The 27,792-nt window shown below is 53.9% G+C and overlaps 1 protein-coding gene across 1 annotated transcript in view; it reads right to left on the bottom strand.

The window, feature by feature from the left end:
- Positions 1-856: 856 nt before the first annotated feature.
- LOC309806868 (death-inducer obliterator 1-like) overlaps positions 857-27,792 on the bottom strand; it is a 73,790-nt gene continuing 46,854 nt past the window's right edge. The window contains 14 exon segments of the mRNA XM_082625882.1: positions 857-3,120; positions 3,123-3,244; positions 3,246-4,149; positions 4,152-5,297; positions 11,472-11,667; positions 12,474-12,563; positions 13,291-13,444; positions 13,888-14,416; positions 14,640-14,775; positions 15,039-15,143; positions 15,303-15,419; positions 15,949-16,108; positions 16,356-16,833; positions 27,327-27,540. Coding sequence (XP_082482008.1) covers positions 2,294-3,120; positions 3,123-3,244; positions 3,246-4,149; positions 4,152-5,297; positions 11,472-11,667; positions 12,474-12,563; positions 13,291-13,444; positions 13,888-14,416; positions 14,640-14,775; positions 15,039-15,143; positions 15,303-15,419; positions 15,949-16,108; positions 16,356-16,833; positions 27,327-27,540 — 5,178 coding nt within the window. The 3' untranslated portion in view covers positions 857-2,293.

Below are 27,792 nucleotides of genomic sequence, written 5' to 3'. Positions count from 1 at the left end.
TTCTCCGTAGATGAGCGGCCACCCTCCAGGCCTCGCCTGGCCCGACGCCTTTCTGAGATGGCAGTGATGGCGGCGTCCCCTCGCGGGACCCCTGCTTTGCGACACTTGCCCCTGGTTTGTGCGCTCAGCCGAGTAAACCAGACCGTAAGTTACTGACTCTCCAGCCCACAGGGGTAGAGCCTGTCCTGCCCGAGGGATGTTTTCTGGCTGTCTGGGCTCACGGTGGGCATTGGGTGCACAAACTTGTTGAGAAGCTAAATGCTGGCACAAGGGCCACCACGTTGGGGCCAGTCACCGGTGGCCCTGAAGTTCAAGGGCAAGGCCCACACCTTTCTTCTCTTCTCCTCCCAGCGGCGGCCGCTTCCCTGACCTGAAGGCACCGCATCTGCTGGTCCAGCCCCTGCCCCTTATTCCACCCGCCAAGGCGCCTGGGCCACCAGCTCTGCCTCACCACACGCTCGTGACCAGCCCGGTGCTCCTTTAAGGCCCGAGTCAGCGGCCGGGACTTTTGGGTGCCTGCCGACCCTGTCGGTACCTTTGTCGACCGCCAGCCCCACCCCCACCCGGGACCACGTCTCTGTCATCCCCTGACCGTGCGCTTCTCCGTCCTTCCCTTCGTGGCCTCGGGCTTCCTGCTCGACATGGGGTCCTGTGCTGGAACCATCCCGGGAACGGGGTGCATCCGGCAGGCGTCTTCAGGCCAAAGGGCACCGATGCCCACACCACGCCGACTGCCAAGAAGCGGGAGCTGAGGCATCCCTCTCCAGACCCGACTTTCCAACGCGATGCCACACGAGACAGAAAACCTTCTGTAGGTGCTTATTCTACTTCAAGTAACAAAGCTATGAAGCTCCAGGTTTTAATGTACAGTGATATAATACTTTGCAATATAAAATACAATTTACAGAAATTTCTATCAAGTAAACCTAAACAAACACACTTGATTTTTTACATTTGTTGTATTTAAATTAGAAAAATTTTGTTTTACACCTAAAAAAGCCTTCACATGTCGTTAGATGTCGGAACTCGTCGCCACTTTAACGTAACCTAATGACAGGGTCTCTAACACCAATCACTCCAAATTGCTAAGTTCTCGATGTTCTCATAACTTAAACGTTTGTGCTAGAAACTGAAAAATCTGTAGTGATGTTCAATGGAACAGACTCCAAAGAAAAAATGGAATTCTCTAATTTTATGTTTGCAAAAGTAACTTTATGAAAATATAAAAAAATTATCAAAGTTTCTTGTACAGTCAAATAAATGAGCAAGTTTTTTCTCTCTTTCGCACTTCAGAAGTACTTGGAAAATACACATGACGAGAAGCGGTATCCTGTGTCTCACAGTGAAAAGCTTTCTAGTTGGCAGTTCTTAAGCTAGTATCACTATTTTCATCTCAGGCTTTACACAAATATTGTTCCGTTTCAACGACAAACGTCGAGATTTGTCACCTGACAAGTACCACAGTGCAGAGCTCGTGCACCTTTCCCGGGACAGAGAACGAACCGCTCAGATGGTAAAGTTCAACAAACAAAAACGTTTGTTCCTCATTATCCAAATCAAAGAAACCTACTCCCTCCACCCACCCTGCCTTTTAAAGTACACTTAATTGCTTTCTTTTCTCACTTTCTTTAGGCTGGTAAAATTTACACCTTTCAAAATAAATTGTTCTTTAAAATTCCACAATTTCTATTCAGATGTTGCTTTTAATCCTGTTTGGGGCTGGGGGGAACATGTAAGGCGATACCTAAACACTGAGCAAAACCAAGAAATGTGTTTTTGTTTCCTGGTTGAAATTTGTATTTCAAATTTCTTCATGACAACAGAAAGATGCACCTGTAAGTCTGGTGTTTCTCAACATTCCAGAGACGAGCCGACACAGCCATGCACAGAAACACGCGGCCGCCTGCCCCGAACCCTGTGAAGTTAGCTTCTGGAAACAGGTATCACAGATGAGAAGATGTCAGGAAAGGTATGGCTCTGAGGTCCACTAAACTCCCTTAAAATTTACAACAGTCAAGTTATGAGAAAAGATAACTTTATAATCTGAAAAGCAATATGCTCTTGTAGGTACTTTCCCATTTCAGTACATTCAAATGGACATGTTAAAGAGTTCTTAGTTTTTTGTTTTTACTTAAAAAGCGTCAGAATTGTAAAGGTGTGAAATTTGCTAAGAAATAATCACACACAAAATTACAGTAATTTCTCAAGTCCAGAAGGTTCTGTCCTGTGCGTCAGCTCCCAGCTCTTTCCAAGACCACCTACTTAGCACGTGAGCGCGGCTTCACGGGCGGCCCTAGGTCTGGGTGGCGGGGGCGGCGCCCCGCAGGGCCGCGGCCTTGGGGTCCCGGGGTCGCTCCGGGCTCCGACTGCGGTCCCTCCGGCGCTCCTGCTCGCGGACCTTGTCGCCTTCGTGGTCCCTGCTGCAGGACCTCTCCCGGTCACGTCTGCGGTCGCGGTGGCAGCTCCATCCTCGGGCCCAGTGCCACTCGCGCCGCTCGCCCCTGCCCGCGTTGCGCTCGCGGCCGCGGTCCCACTCGCGGCCAGTGTCCTTGTCGCGGGGTTGGTCCCACTCTCGGCCTCGGTCCCAGTCCTGCTCGCGGCTCCAGGTCCGGCCGCGTTCCCCCTCCCATGGCTTCCCACGCTCCCGCTCGCGCCGCCGGTCCTCGAGGGCCTGGCCCAGGCGGCTGTCGGGCGGTGGGGCCTCGGGCTCCTCCGGGGCCTTGTCCCGGGGCCGCCCCTTGCAGCCTGGGCCTCTGTACTCGTGGCCCCTGACCTCGCCGAATTCGGCCTCGGGGCCTGGGGCCGGCGCGGTGGGTGGCGCGGGCGGGTGGCTGGGCAGCTCCAGCAGCGCCCGGGGCGCCGGCTTGGCTCCGGGGGTGGCCGGGCCCTGGCAGTGGAAGTGTGGAAGCACCGATTCGCTCTTCTCGGGGAAGGGAGTGGCCCCCCGGGGACCCCCTAAGGGCAAGGGCGCCGGTGCCCTCTGGCCGGTGAACCTGGGCGGCGAGTGGACCCTCTGCTCTTCGAACCGCTGAGGCTGCCTCCCCCTGGGTCCCGGCACGGATCCAGGAGCTTGACCCCGGGGGCCTTCAAACTGCCCAGGGTGTGGCCCCCTCGGCCCACAAAGTGGCCCGCGGGGGGGCCTCTCTGACCTCTGAACTGAGGGGGAGGAGGGCCACCTCGGGGTCCTTTAAACTGGGACAGCAGAGGCCTCCTCTGGCCCCCGAACTGCAAAGGCGTGGTGCCCGCTTCCCAGGAACGGGGCCTGCTCGGGCCCCTCGCTCTGGCCAGGGGGGCCCGAGGCCTCACCGTACGGGGCCTCCGGGAACTCCCTCTTCTCCCCGTGGGGGTCCTTGCGGTCTCCAAATGGAGGCGGCCCTGCTCCCCTGGGCCCGTCCACGTGGGAAACGGATGGGCCCCTCCCATCCCTGTAGGGAGGTGGCCCGTGTGGCCCTGAGAACAAAGAAGGGATGGGCCCGTTTGGGGGCCCGAATCTGCCTGGTGGAGGCCCCCCTCTCGGCCCATCGTTATTAGAATTCTCTTCCGAGAACGGAGGGACTGGCCCCCGTGGGCCTGTGAAATTGGGGCCGTGAAGGCCCGACATCCCGAGAACGCGCGGTGCAGGCTCCCGCTGGCCTTGGAACTGGGGCACAGGCCCCCCTTTCTCTGCTGCGGTGGGGAACGTGCCGGCCCCCTCACCCGGCCTGGGCTGTGGCTCTCTGTCTCCTGCGGTTTCAGCTGCCAGGGAGTCACGTTTTTCGGGAAACTGCGCATTTCTCTGATCCTCGTACTGGCAAGAGCCCAGAGGTTTTTCCTGAGAGGCGTACACTGGACCCGAGAAAGAATCCCTTCTTCCGGGAGGGTGGAAGGTCTGGCCGTCGTGCTGCCAAGGGAAGAGGGGCTGGAAGGAGGCGCCCTGCAGCGTGGGCAGCAGCACCTTCCGGGCAGGCCTGGCCGCGCCCTCCACGCCGGCCGCGCCCTCAGGCCCCGGGCTTTCTGTGGGCTCGCGCAGGGGGCCGTCCTGCTTGGCCGGCAGTGGGGCCTCTTCGCCCGGAGCCCACGGTGGAGGGGCTGACTCTGGCTCCGCCTGGGCTGGAAGTGGCCCCGGGGGAGCAGCGGCCCCTCCGGGCGCTACTCCGGCCGGCGGGGGCCTCGGGGCGCGGCCTCACTCTCGTTGCCCTCCGTGGCCAGCCGCCTGGCCTGCCGCGGGTCCCGGCTCAGCCGCGCCTCGGCGCTCGGGCCCGGGGCCTGGCTGCCAGCGGGGAGCGCGGGCTTGGGCGGCGGCGGCGACATGAGCGCGTCCGACACGGAGAAGTGGGCCATGGAGGCCCCGATGGCCGCCCTCTGCTGCCTGAGCGCCTCCTCCTGCTCCTCCACCTGCTTCTGCTGCTCCTCGATCTGCTTGGTGAGCTCCTCTATCATCTGCTGCCGCTCGGCCAGGGAGGGCGCCTGCAGGCCAGGCCCGCCGTGCGCGTCCACACACATTCTGGTGGGCAGGTCGTCGACGGTCACTTTGGCTTCTTCTAGGATCGTCTCGTCCTCCGGGTCATAGGCCACCTCCTCCCGCTCAGCTGCCTCCGCGGCCTTGTCCGTGTCCTGGCGTCTCCCGCGGTCTCCGAGCTGAGTGTCCAAGGCTCTCTCAGGACCGTACTCTTCCTCGGGGTCATACGGCCTGTCGTCTTCCTCCTCCTCCAGAGCTCTGTCTTTTGAGAGCTGACCAAACTGCTGGACAATTGGGTCCAGCAGAAGCGCCGCCGGCACCCCGCCGCCGGCTTTGGCTCTCGAGTCTTGGTGGGGGGCTGGGGCCGACTCGGCAGGCTCTTTGGTGGGGGTGTCAAACGCCTTCTTCTTCCCAAAGAGAGTCTGCAGGATATATTCTAGGGGTGAAGCTGTTTTTGAAGAAGAAGTAGTGACAGAGGGAGCGGCCACCGCAACCGTCACTGACGCGGGTGATGCTGTGACAGTGTTCGTGGCTCCTGGTTTGAGCGACGACAGTATCCGTAACCCGGAAGATGAGGCCGGCGCACCTGGTGCTTCTGGAGGAGGGGATGGGGGTGGGGGAGACCCCGGGGGTGTGCTGCTGACAGCCGCGTCCCCTGGGCGCAGCGGGTACTTGCGGGGCTTCTTCTCAGGGAGCAGGGCTGCTGGCATTCTGGGGTGGACGGCATCCATTTCTTCTTGTGTCTGAATACGGGGCCGCTTCTCCTCTGTCTTGTCTGATTCGCCAGCATTTGAAGGCCGCTGTATTTTTTGGCAGATTACTAACCCCAGTATTATGTTTGGACGCGGTGACTCAAGACCTAAAAAGCAAAACAGTTGTGCAAATTTTAGAATCGAATTGTAGCTTTTGTCCTTCAGGGGTCAACTCTGGGTGTGAAGGGCAGCGGGGGGATGGTTTCCAGAGGGAGGAGGAGGGGGAAATTCTGTGGCAAAATAGAACCAAGTGTTCGAAGACCGGCTGCAAAAGATGCAGACTGCGCCGCGCACCTGCCCAGCCTGACGGGCCCACAAACCACAAAACCAAGGGCCCAATGCACACGTGCGTTTGCCCAGTGCTAAAATTATTACAGATTTTCAATTATACACAACGCTAGGGTAGAGGCGCGCTGGGGGAGGTGGGGAAGGCCAGCACGCACACACTCCAGGACGTTCACCTACTGGGAAGGAAGCCTGTATGTACCAGGATGTTTTCTAAACAAACTCTTAGCTGTGTTCCTTCATTTGCCTCTTGCTACAAATCAGGAAGGCAGCACCCCCTTTCGACTTTAACTTATGAGCTGCAATATGTAAATTAAGCTATTCATACTAAAATTAAAGGTTCAATTAAGGACCAATTCTACAACTCAATTATAATGATCAACAAAATTATACGGATCGATATAGCACACGCCCTTCGATAAATTCATGAGTCACTGGTGTCAAAATGACAATTGATGGGAAAAGTGATGCTGACCAAAATGCCTAAAACAAATGTTCTTGCAGGTTTAGAAAGACATTCAATGACCAGTAACTTCTCAAAAGCTACCGAACGCTCAGGTCTCTGTCAACACAGGACGTGCGGCTTAAAGCCCAAAGGTGTTCAGGACAGGGGCAACAGAGGTCAGATCTCGCGCACAACACGCTGGGAATTTCAGAACATTGCACAGTTCTTAAAACATCATGATTTCTTAACACATTCTTGGTCCACACATTCTGGATTGTGGTGCACTGGACCAGGAATGCTACTGTTTCTGTACGGCTCCGCCACCCTCACAGTAATAACAAACCTGGAATACCAACAGGGGAACAGAGAAGCCCACGTCACAGATCAGTAAGTTAGGGAGAAACGATAAACACGGCACCAAAATTTTGTTTCAACAGCATATTTTGAATTAATCAAATTGTATAAACTCAATTTACACATAAATCACTATTGTGTAAAAGACATTCATGCTATATATTTTTGGTTGACTCACTAAAAAAGAAAATCAGCACTGTTTTTCCTATTCTTTCTGTGATTTGAAGTTGATCACAGATCAAAGAGTTGTCCCTAGACACCCATTGTGTAGTTCTGAGCGCCTGTCACCCTTCCTAAATTCCAACAGAGATGGGGTGACATGCCGAGCACGAGGGTGGCGGATGTCCCATCCCGCCCCCGAGGAGGAGGAAGACCTGGCATGCCAGAGTGAGCTGGGCTGGCCCAGCATCCGCATGGATCGGCGAGGTACTGCTGGCCCCCCTCCCCACTGTGCTCAGCGCCTCGTTTCACAGGCTGACATTCAAGGGCTGAGGTGCCCATGAAGACACCCACTCATGATAAGAGGAATGGCTTCCAGAATGTCCTCTGCCTGCCCTTCTAATGACAGTGGTGACTCAGGGGAAGGAGGAGCTGGGCAAAGGAGGGCGTGGACACAGGAAGGCCAGGCCCACTGCACTGAGCATGGCATCCAGATGGTTCTGCTCAGATGTGAAAGATACTCTATCAAGTTCGCTTTCTAATCAAAATGAATTATTTTAACTTAAAATAGTAAATCTCTCACTCGCTGTAACAGCCACTTACTGAATAATTCACAGCTCACTAATATCCAGTCTGGGGCATAGTCAATAGCTCAACTAGCTCTCGTGGCCTTCTCTGGACCGACTCTCACCGACACGGCCCCAGAGCTGGCAGAACAGGTCCCCAGCCGAGCCACAAGCTGGAGCGTTGGCCAGCCCCGTGAGCAGGAGCAGCAGAGGAATGTGCTCGGCCACGCGGGCGGGGGCGGGGAGGGCTGGGGAGCCCTGGCCGGGGGCGTCCTCTCAGCAGCCCAGGGCCCACGACTGTCCTCACTGTCCTCAATGCAGATGGGCTATGCTACCTGTGAAGAGCTTAACCTCTAAGGTGCCAACACCAGGGCTTGCGGCATGAATCACGTTTCAGGTCAAAGATGCTGTGTGTGGAGGCTAAGGCACTGCGTTAAATCCAGGGAGATGGGGTCCTGTCCTCGGGAGGTGTGCCAGCCCTACAACTTGCAACAGCTTTATATGCCTCCTAACAAAAATGATACACCCCCGACTTGGCAAAATTCTCTAGACTCTACCCTTTGCGGTCACAGGCATCACAGGTGAGGGTAGGATTCAATTACTTAACATTTACATTTGTTTCGAAAACAGTAAACTCCCTGGAGACCAGCATCTAACTAAGCAGCTAGTATTTTTAAATGCTTTCAGCTCTCAACTACTTCATCTACACACACCCGTAAGCGATCTAATAAAGCTCCAGAGTTGGAGGAGTGTTAGTTATGCATTTCCCCACTAATCTTCCCCAGGATTTTACATTTGAATTGGGCTGTTTTTGAAGCAGTCAAACCTTCTCTACTTCACCTGTGCACGTTATGGCTGCATGGAGACCTGAAATGTAACTAGCACCGTGGAGATGACTTACTCGTGGAAGAATATGATTCACTGTGCTACCGGGGTCTCGGCAGTGACCTTTAGGGAGGTGAGGGCACGTCTGGCTCCACCCCACTCCGCAACCTCACGACAGGCGCCTGGCAACGGCACGCTGGACACAGTCAAAGGGCTACTACCACTGGGGCGGTGGCAGGGGCAGCTTTCCCCCGAAGGCCCCATTTTCTGCCTGGGGCCCCTGTGGGCGCGCCCACTGTTGAGTGTGACCCCTGGAGAGGAAAGGGCGCCCCGAGACGGCGCAGCAGCAGTGAGCACGCTGCCTGCGTGCAGAGACAGGGCTCCCTCCGGGGGCCCGGGGCGCCCCACCGGCTCCGCACAGGGCCTCTGTCCCATGGTTACAAGGGGGGTGCTTACTTACCGACCTCCCTTTGAGGGCAGTGGTGAGGCTTATGACTCATCAAGTAGATGAGAACTAGGTGGAAGGCCACTGAACTATCATTTCCAGACAAGGGGTACTGGTCAGACTGAGCACCGGGGCGTCAGCACCCCTGCCCGACCCCCTCCAAATTGCGGGAGCAAACGTGTCCACAATGTCCCGTGTGGATGAAACGAGCCTTCCTAGCTGCATGTAGGTCCCCGAGTCTTCACGGTGAAAGAAAGGGTCAGCCCCAGACCACCCGTACAAAGAGAGAAGTGGACAAACCCAGGGACGAGGGACAGCTGAAAAGGTGTGTGTGGATTTCCTGAGCCAAGACCCAAACCAGGATCTGTGTCCGGGTGTGTCAGCAACAGGGCCGCGGGGGAAGCAGCCCCCATGCACCTTGGACGTGGCACGGCGGGAGACGAGGTTTACTTTTAATTAAGAAACCAGCTGAAAGCTGCCCAACTATCAAATGAGGCTTTTACCCCTAAATCAACCTGGCATGCTCCACTATTCAGTATTTACAGTGAACACCTTCTTATGGTCTGAGTCTGACAAGACAAAACGTCCACCTCTGCGGGGACAGAAACTGTGCTGGAGTTAGCAGCAACCATCCTCAAAGAGGACTTGGGCAGAGACCCAGCAAATACAGGGAGAAGCAGCTGCCCGCCCGCCACACTCGGCTCCCATGCAGACTTCGCCCGCTCCCACTCTTGGGTCCCTAAGACCTGAGCAAAGCCAGGGCTCCGCGTCCCAGTGAGGAGAGCGTCGTCCATCCGTCCGTCCGCCCGCCCGTGTCCAGGCGCCCCCAGCGCAGCACCGCCGCCTGCACAGCCAGAAGCACACTGGCGTCGGCTGAGGCAAAGCCAGGTGGAGACACTCCTCCGTCACAGTGCACCTGGATGGGCACCAAGAGCTACCAAATGGTTCAAATTCAGACAAACGATGGCCAGTTTCCATGAAATATTCATTGATTTCAAAGGAGAGAGAAGCACTTTCCATTCAGCACCATTTTGCCTTTGATTACAACACCTGTACACAGCTACGCAGGAAGACACGCAGAAACTGAAGACGTGCTTTTATCTGACAATACTGCAAGTCACGGAAACGGTCTGCTATTCAGGAAGCAGTTAAGAGTGAGGACAGAAGGCAGACACCACGGATGGAGCCAGCCTAAGAGAATGGCCCTCTCCCGGCAGTGCCTCGGAAGGCAGGTCCCTGTCCTCTGCTCAGGGTGGTCCACACCTTAGATGCCCGAGGGCCCTCGACAGGCGCCCCCCACCCCCTCGGGAGGGCCGGGCACCCTGGCCTAGGCCCAGCGTCCCATCTGACTGCTCTTCCTTCCGTGAATAAAGCCCTTAGAATTAAAAACATATATACTAAATTAAACAAGCTGAGATTTAGAAGCCCTTCGATTGAAAAAAAAAGTCTTTAAACGTTTATGGTAAAATTTCCCGTACAATCACGTTTCCAAAACCCCTCCTACTACTTTATTTTAATGAAACATTCGTTCTCTATTGTGGATGAACACCTGCAGGCTTTTGAGCATCCCCTTCAGGAAGTGACAGCCTTGGCAATGCAGGTGGAGGAGTGATGTCCACTCTGCTGGTCATCAAGTGTGGTCACTTAGCAGACGAGGTGGGCGCCCTGCCCAGCCTTCCTCGTCCCCGTGTCACCCCGGAACACCCAGCGCGGCCCCCTCCCTCTGCCAGCCGGGCCCCAACCCAGCACTGCACCAGCTCCCGCCGCGGCTCCGACTGGGGATTTCCTCGGTGGCCCCCGCGCCCCTGCCTCCTCACCACGCCTGACCTCATCCACCTCTGCCCCGCTCAGGGTCTGTCTGTGGCCCCGAACCTGGCAGCCCCCTGCTCGTGTGACCAGGTGCACCGGGACGGTGTCAGGCAAGACCCCATCGCGGGCTCTGCAGGTGGAGCCGTTGAGAGGGGCTCCAACACGGGTGAAACAGGGCTTCGTCACCTCCCAGGTCCCGCTGCTACAGACACGCAGAGTGTGCGTGTCACAGGATCTACGCTCACACTAGGCCCCGCACAGGCTTCCGCCCTTGTGACTGGCCGGAGGCTCTTCACGGTATCGGAAAGTCGGCTTCACCACCGTCACCGCTGCGTCAGGAACACGGCGTCCAGGGAGCCGGCCGGCGTCCAGGGAGCCGGCCAGCGCCCCAGGAGCTGCCCGCCAAGAACCTCGGCCACAGCCCTCCCTGCTGCCCGTCAGGCGGCACCGCTTTAGCGCGAGGAATGGGACAGCCCCCCGGAGAGCTTGGCTTCTAACGTGTTTGGCACTGAGACAGTTCCGTGTGTTGTGTCAGGGGACACGAGCCCTGCGGTCACGGGGACCGACCAGGACGCTGGGCCCAGCCGCAGAGCCGCCGGGGCGCGTAAGTGCCTGGCCGCGGCAGGGGCGCTGGCCATGGACATGGAGGCGCCGGGCGTGGGCGTAGCTACTGCCTCTAGAAGCAGGTGCTTCAAGAGCCCTCACCGCGGGTTACACTCAGCATCTTTTAGGCTTAGCCGTTTTGGGGGCGCCATGGACAAGGAGACACTCCCATTTAGGCGAGACTTAAGTCCCGTCAACTTCTCAGGGTTAAGGGGAGTTGGGTCCCCAGAGACCACGCCCCCCCTTGGAATCACCCTTAGCTCCCTTGAGAAGCCTGAACTTTCTTTCTGGTCAGCCTGGAAATAATTCTTTAGAAGCAGCACTTTCTAAGGAATGAGTGAACAAAACGTGGTCTGCCAAAGACAAGAATTCGAGCAGCAGATTTCAAAGTGACTATTTCTAGAACTAGCTCCTGTCTCTCAACGCTATTTTTCGTTTCTCCTCAAAACGAATGCCTGCAGCGAAGAGGCTCTGCCTGACGCCTGCAAGGAGCCAAGCCCGCAGGCCAGGCCCAGGCCCCGCCCTCCCGGCACTGCCCAGCCCCTGCCAGCAACACCCTGCTCATGCCAGGCGGGCGGGCTCCGGACAGGGTTGTCCCTCTTCACAGGACTTTTCTAAGACAATGCACACCTTCCTCAGGGGACCTCCCGTGCCACCCTCCACTATCCGCTGCTTCACCCCTGTTCCCAAGTTCCGCTGCCAAAGGCCGGGTCTAGGTGAGGCACGCAGCTCGCTGGGACGGACTCCGCAGGGCGTGGGGGGGACGTGTGGGCGGAAGCCTGGGGCCTACCTGGTCCCTCAAAGGGCAGGAGTTTGGAGGGGACGGGGTCCGCGGCGCTCAGCGGGATCAGGTAGAAGTCCTTGACGTGCCTGCTGTTGTTTACCACGACGCCAAAGCGGCCGCAGCTACTGAAATAGGAGTACAGAGAGACGTAGGCCACCTCCTCCTCCTCCGTCGCGGGGTGGAAGCGGATCAGACACAGCTCCTGCAACAAACAGAGGGCGGGGAGCATTGACCTGCGGCCACTCGGAAAGGCAGCCACTTCTCCTTGCACCTAAGCCCCAAAAGCAGGAGGGAAGCGAGGAGAGAAGCGACCAGCCCTGATTCTGACTGTCACAGCCCTGCTGCCCAACACATCAGAACAATGAGCTGCTGAAGAGGACACAGGCCCGAGTCTCAAGACTGCTGGGTTTGATCTTGGTTTCGGAGGACCTGCTTTAAAACTACTTAGCCCCACTGTCCTCAACACAGAGCCCACCTCCTGGGGCTCTCGTACTGATGGGGTACTCTGTGTGCAGGGCCAGTCTGGGGCAGCGTCTGACACAGAGCTAAGTGACCACTAAGCGTGCGATGAGCTGCCCGCACCTCCGAAACGGGAGGGCTGAACTAGACCAGGGTCGTAACCCTTCTGTGACCCCAGTGAAAACCAGAGCCCCTCCCCCAAAGAGCACTGCACACGCAGACACACAGCTGCGTCCGCATCTCAGCGGTTCAGACTCCAGCCCAGCCGCCTCCCCCGACCTCTCCTCCATCAGCTCAGACAACAAGGGACACAGCATCTGTATTTCTAACTCTGAACCGCACATGCGCTCTCACAAAGCTTCCACCGTCGTGCTACTCAGACCCCCCTTCACAGGTTAGCCAGCTGTCAACTTCAACGTCCAGCTGCAAACATCTCACCAACTACAGACAGTTTAAGTAGTAACGCGCAAGACGAGATGTCAAAGAAAGAGCCGTGTGTAAACAAACCCCTTCTCCCTTGGGTGCAGAGGTCAGACTGTGGGCAGGTACCTTAGACACCGAAGACCTGAGTTTGCCGACGTAATCCCAGACTGTCTTCGGGGCAATCCGTCCGCCGATGTGAATTGTGTCGGGCAGGTCCTAAGTGAAATGAGCTCTGATTCAATGGCCGGTGGAACCGTGGCCGTCACAGAGAGACACACCCCAAACTACCCGAGATTCACAACTAAGACAACTGCAACTATCCCAAACACAGCGGCAATAACTGTGTCAAATGTTGCTTAGTTGACTAACATCCGGGATTATGAGTGACCAAACCCAAGGGTGGTAGGAGGATAACCTTCTGCTAAATAGGATGCCATTTAGCAAAGTGTGTTACTGTTGTCTTTTATGAACATACACATACAGGAAAGATCCAGGTATGTCTCAGAAGAGACTGAGCACTCTTTGTTAAGTCTGAAACGCTAGCGCTGTTTCGTTAATTTTGAAAAATAAAAGACCTGTCATGTGCACCCCTCCACACCAGGGCAGGTCACCCGTGCCTGGCCACACCTGCAGTGGGCACATGCACACCCAGCTTTTGCACAAGCTCTAGCGGAACAGAGGGAGAAGGAAGACAAGCTTCAGCTTTTTCAGAAAAGAGGGAGGGTCTGATTTCTCATTTGAATTTTCGCCACTGTCCAAACTGCGTAACCTGCTGACTCGGCCCGGCAACCCCTATTTTGCCTTCAGAGGTGCTTGTGCGTCCAGACACTCAGCAGGAAGGTGGTCACACGCCTGACTCCAGCGCGGGATCAGACTGCCTTTGGAAAACGCGCGCGTGCACGCACATGCACACACACACACTTCTCTCCCTCCTGGTTCTAACCTCACTGAGATAATCAAAATATCCAGAGACAGGAAACGCCTTAGTGACAAACTTCGCTACACTCTGCATGTTAATGAATCCTTTCCAAATGGTGCTGAGTTGAGACAAAAAGAGGGTGGTATCTCCTTCTGGAGGGGACTGGGACTCCGAGATGCTGTAAAACAAAACCACAGAAAATACGTGAATCTTTCTCTGCCCAAAGAATCCCCAAGATTTATTTATTTATTTATTCATTTAACGTGTTTATAAAAGCAAAGTGAATTCCTGCAAGTTTTGATAGCTTACTTTTTCAAATTAATTACCTTCATCATAATGATATGAACATTCTGGTCAAAGAAATATAAACTATATAGGCAATCAACTGGATGGCTGTAAATTCAAATTCCAGTTTTCAACAACTATATGTCTAAGGTGATAATTAGTCATCCTAAAACTGAAGCTTTAAAAAAATGCCTTTCTAAAATAGAAAATTGAGGAGAGTTGTATATCTGGGTGGATTTCAGAGCCAAACGACTGAATCACTCATTACTGCTCCTTTGTTCATCTGAAAGAAAGGCCACAGCTCAGCTGCTCAGACCACACACACGGGGGCAGCACCTGATGCTTGGCGACGGCGGGACCGACAGGAGGTATCTGGGCTCGGGCAACGTGGACGGCTTGACCAAGATGGACTTGGGCACCGTCACGGAGGTCGGCAGAGGCTTCGGGACATCCTGTCGGGGCTCTGCTGGGTGGGCGCTGCCTGGGCGGGCTGCCGAGGGAGCCGTGCCCGTGCTCGGCCTGCCTGGTGCAGTCCTGGGGTCTCGGCCGGACACCGTGACTGTGGTGAGCACTGCGCCGCCACCAGGGGCCGGGCAGGGGGCGCCTTCCAGGGCGGAGGGCTCGGGGTGGCCGTCCGCTGGAGGCACCGGGAGGGACTTTCCCTCCAAATGGGCGCGAGCAGCGCTTTCCAGGTCTGGCTCCAAGGTGTTTTCAGGCAGAGTTTCTGGGGCCGCATCATCGGCTGAGCTGAGAGCGGGCTCAGAGGCAGAGCTGTCACGCTTGGACCTTGAGTCCTCCTTCTTGGCAGAAGTTGACCACTTTCGTCTTTGCGGAGCTGGCTCATCTTCCGACGATGGAACCTGACCTGGAGAACAGAAGGCAGGCCTTCGTGAGAAGTCCCACACATTCGAGAGCAAAGCCTTCCCATGGGCAGACAGACGATCACTGCTTTAAAACAACAACACTATAAAGGTAGGGGCTCACTTCCTAAGCTTGAAGAAACAATTCTAGCCTTTCCACTGTGTAACTTGGTATGAATGCAGCCGTCCTGAGAAGGGTCTCCACAGTCTCCCCCCGGATCTGCTCACCTGTGCAGATCTTACAGTTCCGGTCAAAGAGGTGTGTGCGGTGCTGCCCGGTCGTGTCCTGCAGCATGCCGCCGCCAAGGCCCAGCAGCGGTACCGCGCTCCTCTCGGGGGCCGCCCGCACCGATTCTTGCTGTTCCTAAAGCACAAGAAGCAGAGGAGGTCATCTCTTTCCCACCCCCTCTCCAAATTAGCAGCACCCATGGAAAAAACATCTCACGTGATGAAGAACCACTGAAAAAAGAGGAAAAGGACTACTGAACACAAGTACTTGAGAAGCAATACAACCACACACACTTGTGTCAGCTCAGTGTCTTGCCCAGTAATTCAGGCACCTAACAACGTCTGGAACGGGATCATCTTTGTCAATTCTCGTGAGCACTGGAAATCCTAAACGCTTACATCACAATCTGATACTGGCGGAGAATCTTCCATATCGGGAATAGTTTCCGGTTTAACGGTCGGCTTCTTAGTCTCATTATGCAAGTTAGTTCCGGACTCCATCACCTAAGATGAAAAAGACAGACAAACGTGAACCCTTAGCCCTTCTTTCCCAAGGGGACTCTCTCATGCCAATAGGCTATTAATTCACTCGGGGGTGGGGTTGGGGGCAGCGTTGGTGTCAGGCTTCTGGCATCCGCAGCCGCCTCTCCCGTCGGCACACACAGGATTTGACGATCTCTCTTTCCACATGGAAAGCCCTTTGGAGACAAGTTCTTCTGGCTTCATTCTCACAAGTTTTGCCAAAGAGATTTCTTCACGCAGAACACGATGGAAGAGCCCCTGTAAACAAACATCTCTTGTTCACTCGTTCAAAACCCTCTAAGATACTGGAGAGGATGTGGGCAGCAAGGCAAGCCCCTGCCCCGCGGCAGGACGAGGGCCCAGAGCCTCCCATCGAAGCTTGGAGAACAAGGGCCCTGAATTCGGGCAGCTGATCTCCAGTATCCCACCGCACTAACCCTGCTACAAAGACCACTTCACAGAAAACACAATTGACTGAAGAAGGTACAGTGTTAGGGACAAAGGTAGAAGAAATCCCTTCTGCCAGCGGGTTAACAAGGCGAAATGGAAAGTCAGAGTATGTGCCCTGCTTCTAAACACAGGCAAGAGGTCAAGAGGACGGTCCAGACAGCGTGGGCCCCGGCAGGCACACAGGCGCGCAGGTGGCAAGAACCTCAGCTGGCGAGCGCCTGGCCCCACGGGAACAGCATGCCACTCACCCGCAGCCGCAGGGGGACCCAGTGCCCTAACCCAGGCCTGGGCAGCCCCTGGCCAGGACTGCCCCCATTCCCGACGGTCGGACACGCACCTGGTCGTTGGGGTCCTTGAGGCTGAACATGAGGCTGCGGTACTTGCTCTTGTACCGACTGTCTGTGACTCGGAACAAGTTAAACATCTCCTTCTCGAGGTGCAGTGCAATTTTTCCTACTTCATTTTCTGTCATGATTAAGTCATCGCTGTCAGTGACTCTAGATGGAATGAAAAAAGCCCCACGGTAACTGCTGCACTTACCATGCCACATGGGATCTCAGCTCCCCAACCAGGGATGGAACCCCGGTGCCCCCTGCAGTGGAAGCACGGAGTCTTAACCACTGGACGCCAGGGAAGTCCCACATGTGACATTTTTCTTAAACAGCAGGGCCATCGTGAAACAACCACCCTTTACGTGGAAAATTTTCCACTTCAACAGATAAGAAACAAAGTGGAACAGCCCACCTTTTCCACAAGATCTCCTTCAAGGAGCGTCGTACGTTTTGCCGAATTTGAGAATTTGGCTGTGACGAGGCGGGGCGCGCGGGGCCCAGGCGTCCCGGGGCTGCAGAGGCCAGGGGAACCGAGGTGGTCCCAGGCTTCCTGATGGCGCCCACCGAAGCAGCGGAGCTGGGGAACTTTCTGGAAGCAGACGTGGCAGCAACAGGCGCCAGCCTTGCCTGCTTGGCCGAGGGAGTGCTGCCCGAGGGGGAGGGGGCAGCCGAGAGCCACGGCCTCTTGGGGATGGTGCCCTTGAACCCCGGTGGCAACTTTTTGATGGCCGGTTTGGCTGCCGCCGCATTTGCAAAAGGAGGGGACTTCTTTGGAAGGAGACTTCTGGGCGAGGGTTGCTTGAGGCCCCCCGAGGAGCCTGGAGGAGCCACCTTCTTCGGCACCGCCGCCACCGCCGCCTTGGCCTCTGCGCGTCTGTCCTCCTTCACGGCTGAAAGGAGAGGGGCCGCTTAGTGAGGCAGGGGTGCAGGGGACCCCACACAGCATGTGCACCCGAAACCAGCAAAGCTAATAACCAGGCATCACTGTGAGACAGATTTAAAGAGGATTTTTAAAGTAACTGTTAAATTCAGAAAAGGAGTGTAAACAGGGCTACCAGCAACATTTACGATACTGAATATACTTTGTTTCAGAGAGAAATGCTTTAGTATTAAAACTTTTACTTCAACCGATAAACCAGTAAGCGATCAAAGGCTTGATCTGAACCGTTAGCTTAGCCTGGAACTCCAAGGCCAAATTTCGCTGTATCAAGAGAAGGCATAGATTTCAAAGACCACTCGCATGGAGAGTCCCAGTGCAGTTTTTGGTGAACAGGGGCTTAGAAACTCTTTCCAGGGTGGATCAGACACATTCTCTTCGAATGCATACCCAAGCCCCACCTCGGGGGCCCTTGGGGCACTGGAAGGACTAGCGAGAGTCCACCCTGGGGTTAGGGGCTCACAGGTGCTCATCGTCCTCTTGGACAAGAGTCAACTGGACACGGTTAATAAATATATAGAATGTTGGCAGAAAACTGCAACATGGGGGGAGACCAGTTACTTTTACACTAGGAGCTCGGTGGCAGGAACGCCACCTGCGGTCATTCACGTTCCCATTCACACCCCTCTAGTAGTAGCTCGCTATGGGGTAAGACAGTAGGTTAGCACTTTTAATGCAAACAAGGATTACAGCCCAAAGCTAAAATGAGAATCTTTATGCCAGTACTTCGCATGGACTGATTCCGCTTAATCCTGTATCAGACTACCAGAATTACAGTCAGAGGCAAGCAAGGAGGTTCATCCTAAGACCAGTCCCTCGGTCTTAGGGGCGAGCGGCCCAGCAGACGTCCATGGGGAGCCGTGACGGAGAGCTGGAGCGTGTTCCCAGATGGCCCCGCTCAGGCCCACCGCCCAGAACGTCTGGGACCCAGGGCAGAACGGGGTGGGGGGGGCAGGCAGGTCCAGGGAGCAAGCCAGGAGAGCACAGGGACACCACCTAGGGCCACGTCACACAGGACCGACGGAGAAGCCGCCTCCCCAGGCGCAGGCTTTTCTCAAACTACCCACAGCGCAATGAGTCCCCACATGCTAAACAGGAGACTTCGAGATGCTCTAGCAGCCTTCCGATTTTACGCAGGGGTTGAACGCCCACCAATGCCAGTCGGCTGCCGGTGCTTCTTGCAACTGTCCTAGTGAAGCAGGGAGAAAATCTGAAGTCCGGGGACAGAGGTGAGACCCTGTCTACAAATAAGGCCTGACCCCACAAGAGCCCCCAAGGCGTTCACAGCCTACACCCTGCGTGACCATCCTGGCGAAGGGCCGAGCGCTGCCCTCAGGACTGCCTTCCTCCAGCACTGGTCAGGCCAGTTCAGCCACAGGTGTTAAAAGCCCAGGGACCGCAAGATTTTTCCATTGCATAGTACAGGTGAAATTACCTATTTTTAGAAACTTTGCAACAGCGCTACACACATCCAAAACTTAGAACCCTGTCAGAAGTACTTCATTGTCATCAAGCAACAATCCTGACTGCAAATCTCCTATTTTCATCTCACAGAGCACCCCCCCAACCTTATGTCCCCTTGTCCACGGTGTCCCAATCACTGGCCCCACGTGTGCCGGCACCCCCGGGCTATGCTGTCCAGGCTTTCCCAAGACCACCCGCTCCCCGCTGAGCAGCACGCTTGTGCTCGACATCCACCCTGCTGGCTGTCACCCACGTCCCGTCAGCAAGTCACAGCTGTCTGACAAAGGAGGAACTGGCCACGTCATAGGAGCTAAGAACTATGTTTCTACGTATATTATTCATCAGCTCAAATCCATATTCCTAAGGCGCTACCATACCTCAGTACACGGAAACTTATCTTTACCAGCTCAGCCTCGGCTAACGGGGTCCACAGCACCTCATCTAGGCGGGGGGTGGGGGGAGAGACTGCTAGAGCTTAAGTTAAATGAAATGGACAGAGGCCCCTCTTCTTGGGGGAAGGAACGAGAGTGGAGTGGAGCGGGACGCGGTGCCAGCTGTGACTGCCAGCAGGGGATGAAGGAACAAACCCGTCAGGATTAAAATCGAGTCCTAAAACCAGCTCACTCACTGACTTTATACAAACTTTGCTGCGATTATTTTAGTAGCACACTTTTAAGCAACTCTAAAAAGCTGGCCTAAGGGGCTTCCAGAATTCTCAATGAGGCACCCATGATGGGGCCTCAAACACATCTTACCATGTGACATTTACATTGTTTCAAGTGAGAATTCCTGTTGACTCCGAACACATTCACTCCCTAAGATCAACGCTCCTACTGGTCTAACCGGTGTTTTGTCTCATTCAGGGAAAACAGAAGCCAGGAGCTTAATTTTAGGACATTCACAGTACAGGTGATTAAAGTGACCTGCTATCCAAGAGTGGTAACGGCAAATGAACGTACTCTATTTAAAAAGCAGGGGATGGCTTTCCTTAACCATTGTGCTGCTCTTCTAGAAGATTAGCTGCTTCTGGCTTTTATTTTTATTTTTTATTTTTTTGTTTTGTTTTATTTTTTTTTGCGGTACGCGGGCCTCTCACTGCTGTGGCCTCTCCCGTTGCGGAGCACAGGCTCCGGACGCGCAGGCTCAGCGGCCATGGCTCACGGGCCCAGACGCTCCGCGGCACGTGAGATCTTCTCGGACCGGGGCACGAACCTGTGTCCCCTGCATCGGCAGGCGGACTCTCAACCACTGCGCCACCAGGGAAGCCCCTGCTTCTGGCTTTTAAAAGTCAACTTTCATTATCCCTCACCTGCGTCTCAGAGCGTATGTAAGTATGATTACATAAATAAAAAGTTGGTAAAATGTGGAAACTGGTGGACCCCAACAAGTCAGCTCTATCCCTCTTCTACTTTGAGGAAAAATGCTCAAAACAGAAAACAGGTGCATGTGGTCCCACCGTCAGCTGGATGCGGGTTAGCTGCTGCTGGAATGGCAGTGACACCATGTCGTGCCAAAGCGTCTGACAGCGACAGAAGCATTACTTCTGAGTAGAGCTAAAATCACATCTGCAAATTCTTCATCCAAATTCCCTTTTAACTGTATTATGTGTATACATTCACAGAAGAGCAAGGCGTAACCAACCGACCTCGAAGCGCCAGTTCTAGAACAGGACAGCAGCCCACCCACCCCCGGCAGAGTGGCTCCAGCAGTGGCAGGGCCCCCAGTGCTGCCAGCTCGAGGCAGGGTGACCACCTGCCCACGTGCCGGACAGAGACGGCCTCCTCGGAATGTACACCCAGTCTGGGCCATCCCGGGGGCTGCCGATGGGGAAAAGAGTGGCCCAAGTTCCAGGCCAGGTGCTGTCTCGGGGAGCAGATACAGGAGGAAAGGCTGGCCGGTGGCCAGGCCACCGCCCCAGATGACGTCGTTTCTGCTGCGTCTGGCCATTGGTTTCTACTGGAAACGAGTTGTTTGTGGTGAAGCCCGGCAGGAACCAGGCAGGCCGGTGCGCTCAGGGACCAGCAACAATCTAATTGGCTAACTTCCCAGGAAGCATGAAACTGGGGGCCTTGCCACACGGCAAGGTGGGCCATGCTGCTATGGCATTGCTGGCCACTGGGTGGCACTGGTGGGCCTTCGAGGGGACAGGAGGAAAAGGGAGTGGAAGCTGTGTTACTGGGAGCAGCCAGTGCTGTGCAGCAGCACAAGGAACCGGCGCCTGGCAAGAGCCGAGTCGCACCGCACAGCACAGCATCGCGTGGCTCCCGCCCAGTCACAGCTCAGGGACAGCCGTTGCCGGGGTGGGCCCTCACAGGGACCAGTGAGAAACCCTGAGGGACGGTCACTGCTTTATACCTTTCGTCCTGCCCCAAAGAGGTGCCAAGTTACCCTAAAAATCCCCAGATATGAGGCTTTCAGTCACACTGACACGGTGGGGGGCAGGGGGGGAGACACTACTCAGAATGATTGGCTGTAAATGCCAAAGGAATCGAAGAGCTTCGGATGTGACCAGGCGCCAAGCAAGCCCACGGGGTGCAGGTCGGAGCGTCCCCTCCCCCCCGCCATTCCCACAGGGCCCCAGATCCACCCAGGCTCAGTGGTGAGGCCGAGGCAGCTACCGCCACAAGGCCCGGGTAACGTAACGGGACCAGCCAGGGCTCAGAGGACACAGTGGACCAGCGGCAGGGGTTGGGGGGAGTGGACTCTGCTCACTGTGACATCAGTTCTAATTTCAGCTCAGCCTGACACGTGTACGAAGACGTTTCTCATTACAACTTTGTTTCTTGGCTGTCAAGACTTTAGTGTGAAAAGTCAAGTAGCAAGAGAGAACCATTTTACTTTTGTGCCTTTGCTTAAATAGTTTGCAGTGAATTATTCCTGTAGAAGTTATGCTTACACAGAAACAGAGACAATCCCCACCGAAGACTTGGGAGGCCTGATCTCCATCTCTGGGGCCCTCACGCCAGCTGCCCTCCATCGCTAGGGGTCTGTATGTGGGTCCACAGCCAAACTGCCATGATCTGGGGCTACACAAAGCTTGTCCAGATTGACTTCTTCTTACTGATGTGCAGTATGTGAGCGACTTACACCTCAAGAGAGGTGCACAGAACTGGCCGTAACAAGCTTGCAAAAAACCAAGTACGCCTCCGGAGGCAAATGGACCCTTCCTTCTTTTCAGAGTTTCACAGATTTTGAAAACCAAAACCCAATTCACGCTGGACTGGTAATATATGAAAAAAATGGTCACATCATCCTCCAGCACGAACCACGAGAAGGAAACGGGGCCGAGGCTGTGTGTGAGGCAGGCGTTCCGCTCTCCTGTCTACGCCAACTGCACTGGCGGGGACGGGCCGCCAGACCTGACGCTCAGCTGCAAGTAGAGCTGCTGCTTTCCCTCATCTCCAAGACCCGCCAACAGGCACTGTCACCACTTTGACAAGGTTCAACTGTAACTGTTATCTGTGCCTGCGCCATCTGCTACTTCAAGCAACATGAGGGGGTCGAGGGCGTGATAAGACTCTGGGGCACAGAGCCCGCGGCACCTGCTGACCCCGGCGGGTTTAGCGGCCGTTACCTTTGTGCTCGTCTTGCTGTCGCCCCCAGGTGCATGGCAACGCCCCGACCTTCGTTGACAGAAATCAAAGTGGAAACCCTTCTTATCGATCTTCCAGGTTTACTTCTTTAACTTTCAGAAGGTAAGACTACGACTATGTGCACGGTGAGGTGCAACACGCAAAAAATCAAAAACATTACTTTACAGCTTCAAGTATACCTGAGACTCCTACACCGTGTGGGAGGGTTTACAGTTGCATCTTCAGAAAGATCCCATGGGACTCGATGCCACCTAAGGGACTCTGCCGCGGGACCGTCTGTGAATAGTGCCACAGGAGATGCAGAGCCCCAGAGGCCACATGAAGGCCAAAGGGCAGGTGAGGTGAGCAGGACCAATCCTGCTAGAAACTTCTACCCCGACCCCCCGCTAAAGCACAAGAACTAAGGGGGGCAGCCAGGATACATCTGAGGGTCTCTGTCAGAAAAAGTACATGTACATGCAAAACCTTCCCTGCACTAACTTTCTGAACAGTTGTCTATTAAAAAAAAAAAACCTGTAAAAAGTAAAACACTTAAAAATACGAGAGAATGCCAATGACCAAGAAAATTCCAGGTATTTGGATAACATTAAAAACAGCTGTCAAGGTAAATCCTCATCAGGACAAGTTTTGGTTCTCTCTCCAAATGGGGGGAGGAAATTGGTGAGATGTACAAGGCTGCTTTGTCCCCACCCACATTTTTTTGCCACTGCAGATCTGGAAGAGACAAGAGAAAAACAGCTCGTGTAGCTGATAAAACATGCCTCTCCCACCGTTCCATTCCTACCAAACACCCCTTGGTCCAGGCAGCGCCCCCCATCTATGTCACCATGGGGACCTGTCTTCTCTTACTACCTGTGAAGCGTGCTCCCGGAACTCACACCACCGATCCCTGTGAAACCCGCGCCCCCAGATCCACTTCGCCACAGCACAGGAACCGGACGTGTGGCACACGGAGACCACGGGGCAACGCTTACGTCAGGGCAGGATGCTAACACATCACTGGACCTGGGTGCACAGGTTCTGCCAGGGGTCCCCATTTCAATTCTCAAACCTACACGGAACTGCAGAAATCGGATTTTCTAGTCAAAATTTATTCAGGTCCCCAGAGTTTCAAGTCATCTCGGAGCCATTTAGGGAGCCCCAAACATGGGAACATGTACCTATGCCTAACACAATTCCACTTCCAAACCCTAAGCAACCAGGGCCACTTTAGAAGAACATCTTCAGCCCTCTTCGTGCCTGTGCCTGGACAGTAACGAGAGGCGATGAAGAGGAAATGAAGAGAAACCATGAGGAGGACTACGAGACACAGGGACCTGGGGGGAAATACAATGGCAACTGTTTCCCTAAGTTACACTGTTTTTGTTTTCAGAAAGTCTGAAAAACAATTTAAAAAACTCATCAGAGAACAAGTGGGTGTTAATCCCATCACTGTGAGGACCTTAAGATCTACTGACTGCCCCACGAGAAGCAGGTCAGAGCCTCTGTGTAGCAAGGTCTTGCCCACGATGCTCATGCAAGGCTGCCCTGAACCCACAACCCAAAGCCAGTGCCAATGGCCTGGGAGAAGTGGGGTGGGGGCAGAGCACCTCCAGGGGCCGCACACTGGCTGCCTAAGGATCCACCCAAGCCCTGACCCGAGTCCAGGGCAACATGGGAAACGCCCCCTCCGAAGAGCGGTCCCGGCATCACCTGCACCCAGAAACATATCACGCTCTGCAGCCAGGGAGGCGGGTGGGGGCGTGGTGGGGATGCAGGGCTCTGCTGAGTGTGTGCGGGGGGCCCCCTCCCATTGTGCCTGTGTGTGGGGACCCGCGGAAGGTCCACAGCCACTGCCACTGTCAAGTAATGGTTTGGGGAAGAGGCAGAGGCACAGCTGCTGCTCACCGAGGCTCAAGTCCGGTGTTTACCTTCGACCTTTTACACTCCTCCCAATCATCTTTTGGGAAGATGACATTTCTGGGATAACAGAAAATGATCAGAAGCAACTAGCTCAACAGCATGTCCCTTATGCAGGCTACAAGCTGTGGCTATCCATCCACGTACTTCTGAGACGTAAATGTGCTACAGTCATCAAGACAGTGTGGTACTGGCACAAAAACAGAAAGATAGATCAATGGAACAGGATAGAAAGCCCAGAGATAAACCCACGCACATATGGTCACCTTATCTTTGATAAAGGAGGCAGGAATGTACAGTGGAGAAAGGACAGCCTCTTCAGTAAGTGGTGCTGGGAAAACTGGACAGGTCCATGTAAAAGTATGAGATTAGATCACTCCCTAACACCATACACAAAAATAAGCTCAAACTGGCCTAAAGACAGAAATGTAAGGCCAGAAACTATCAAACTCTTAGAGGAAAACATAGGCAGAACACTCTATGACATAAATCACAGCAAGATCCTTTTGGACCCACCTCCTACAGAAATGGAAATAAAAACAAAAATAAACACATGGGACCTAATGAAACTTCAAAGCTTTTGCACAGCAAAGGAAACCATAAACAAGACCAAAACACAACCCTCAGAATGGGAGAAAATATTTGCAAATGAAGCAACTGACAAAGGATTCATCTCCAAAATTTATAAGCAGCTTATGCAGCTCAATAGCAAAAAAAAAACCAAACAACCCAATCCAAAAATGGGCAGAAGACCTAAATAGACATTTCTCCAAAGAAGATATACAGATTGCCAACAAACACATGAAACAATGCTCAACATCATTAATCCTTAGAGACATGCAAATCAAAACTACAATGAGATATCATCTCACACCAGTCAGAATGGCCATCATCCAAAAACCTAGAAACAATACATGCTGGAGAGGGTGTGGAGAAAAGGGAACACTCTTGCACTGCTGGTGGGAATGTGAATTGGTAGAGCCACTATGGAGAACGGTATGGAGGTTCCTTAAAAAACTACAAATAGAACTACCAGATGACCCAGCAATCCCACTACTGGGCATATACCCTGAGAAAATCATAATTCAAAAGGAGTCACGTACCAAAATGTTCATTGCAGCTCTATTTACAATAGCCCGGAGATGGAAACAACCTAAGTGTCCATCATCCAATGAATGGATAAAGAAGATGCGGCACATATATACAATGGAATACTACTCGGCCATAAAAAGAAACGAAATTGAGCTATTTGTCATGAGGTGGATGGACCTAGAGTCTGTCATACAGAGTGACGTAAGTCAGAAAGAGAAAGACAAATACCGTATGCTAACACATAGATATGGAATTTAAGAAAAGAAAACGTCATGAAGAACCTAGGGGTACAACAGGAATAAAGACACAGATCTACTTGAGAATGGACTTGAGGATATGGGGAGGGGGAAGGGTAAGCTGTGACAAGGCGAGAGAGAGGCATGGACACATATACACTACCAAACGTAAGGTAGATAGCTACTGGGAAGCAGCCACATAGCAAAGGGAGATCAGCTTGGTGCTCTGTGACCACCTAGAGGGGAGGGATAGGGAGGGTGGGAGGGAGGGAGACGCAAGAGGGAAGGGATATGGGAACAGACGTATATGTATAACTGATTCGCTTTGTTATAAAGCAGAAACTAATTAAAAAAAATGCGCTGGGAAGGTGGTCAGTGAGGAGGTGATGTGCAGAGGAGGGGGGTGGGGCAGAGGGAAGAGAAACCCGGCCTGTGAGCAGAGCCACCACCTCCTTGAGGCCGGGCTCCCCGCCCCTCCACCCCAATCTTCCCTCAAAAACCGGGAAGTCAGAACTGGGGATAAGTAAGCACCCACCCCTCCCCCAAACCCCGCCAGCTTTCCTTTCTCACTGTGCGCCCTACATCTGACTCCACACTCCGAGCCTGGGGGCAGTCTCCCGATTCTGGTCGACAGAGATGGAAATCAACTGAATTGAAATCAATCACCCAGGGTTTTGTGGCTACACCTCAGTTTCCCTTTCATTCTGTCACGTGCCTATAACCGACTGAGAACATTCAGCCCAGGATTCCAACATGACGGCTCCCCACCCATTCACAGCTGGGCGATGTTTATATTTAGGTCCACTCGTAACCCCTGTAGAGGCGCTACGGTGTAGAGGTGCTATAACTTGATGGATGTTTGCGACACGTTGTTAGCATGAAGTTCTTGGTTCAAACAACCTGAGGTGTATTGAGACTCATTTTAATATAGCAACTGGTTAATTCTATATTTAACCACTCACTCCAAAAATCCAAAAATAAATACACAAATAAATCTGTATATAGACATACACACACACAGTATTGCTTGGCAGTTTACTTGCAACGCCATTTCTTAGGTCTTGGGTCATTTACATTCTCAAAATGCATCTAGTTATGCAGTCTTCTAACCGCACTACATCCACGAGGCCTTCCCTCAGGCCACTGGCCTAAACAGCCGGCTGAGAGGAGGAAGCAGCACGTGGCTATAATCCTGGAATTTAGGGCCATTTAACCTCTTGTGCTTTTTAAAAAAGTTGCAAGAGTATAAAAGATAGCATAAATAAAAACACAAAATGACCTTAATCATAGAAAAATAAGAATAAGATGTGCCCCAGAGCAATTTAAATTTCTAAAATTTAATTTTGGAGAATGAGCTGAGAAAAAGAAGAAAGAGAAAAGATTCAAGCTGCATGATCTCATCTGGGATTGCAAAGGTCTGTCTGAACTTGAAGCCTGGGTGGCATGACCCAGCAGTGCACGCCAAGACTCCTGGTCTGGGTGCTGCTCAGAGTGGAGAGACATTGTGCTCACTTACTTTCAAGCACGGGAAGCAGGGTAAACAGCCTTCAAGGCTGGCATGTGTGTTTATGTTGTGTGTAGTATGTGAATTGGACATAAAAAAAATTCCGGTTTGGTCAAGAATAATATAACTCCTGCAAATCATGCTTCAGTTGAAAATCAGCTACAACCCTACTGTGCTGATAGTAATAGGCTCCCACAATATGCAAAGAAGTGAGGGTCACGTGTGCTGGGAGCAGACTGTGTGGAAAGGCCCCCGCGTGGAGAGCCCACGGCGGTGACGGCGCAGTGGTGAACACCTGGATGACGGCGGACCCTGAGTGCCGGGCAGCGCGCCCCCTTGTCAGATTCTGCTGAAGATACTACACATACTTACCAGAGCCTGATAATAAAGAAAAGCGATTAAAGACATCAGTCGTCGGAGGTGAGACATTCAGCAACGGGGCTGGTACAGCTTTTTGGAAACACGGACAGGAAGTCCCGACAGACTAAGGATGGGCACGCGGGGCTCAGGAGGCCTCCTGGACTTGGGCAAGGGCTTTGATCTCTGCAGGTGCAGCAGAAAACACGGCTAGAACTCCTAGCTCTGGACAGGCCCGAGTGCACGGCCGTCCAGAAAGACCGGGAAGGGTCCAGAGCTCCCCCCACCGGGTGATACATACATTTATACAACAGTGGCGGCCAGGGGGCGGCAGTCTTTTCTGGCTTTACTGCATTGTAATTGTGGTCGCTGGCCCATGACGGCGTGCTGCTCTCACAGGGCGGCTCCTTAGCGAGGACCTCACTCCTTGGAGGCACTACCGCCACCTTCCTCGCTGTGTTCTCCTTCTTGTCTGGAGCCGGTCTCTTGTGCACAGAAGAGATTTTAATGCCTGCCTGGATAATCAGTAAAGCAACAATCATGAACGAGGTCAGAAATTAACCTTTGCGCATTGCACTCTGCAGTGAGGGTCACGACTCAATCAGCTCCTGGACCATCCTAAGCCCAATGCACTGCATCTGCTCAGCAGAGGGCTTGGCTACTCCCCGACATCCAGCAGGCCCGCATCAACATCCGAACGATGAGAAGGTCCCTGACACAACAACCCGTCAACCTAGCATCCTGATGAGGCGCTAGGCCGCCAGGAT

This window comes from Mesoplodon mirus (genome assembly GCF_964341445.2).
Source record: "Mesoplodon mirus genome assembly, chromosome: 6".
NCBI classification, from domain to species: Eukaryota; Metazoa; Chordata; class Mammalia; order Artiodactyla; family Ziphiidae; genus Mesoplodon; species Mesoplodon mirus.
This window is presented reverse-complemented; position numbering and strand designations above follow the sequence as displayed.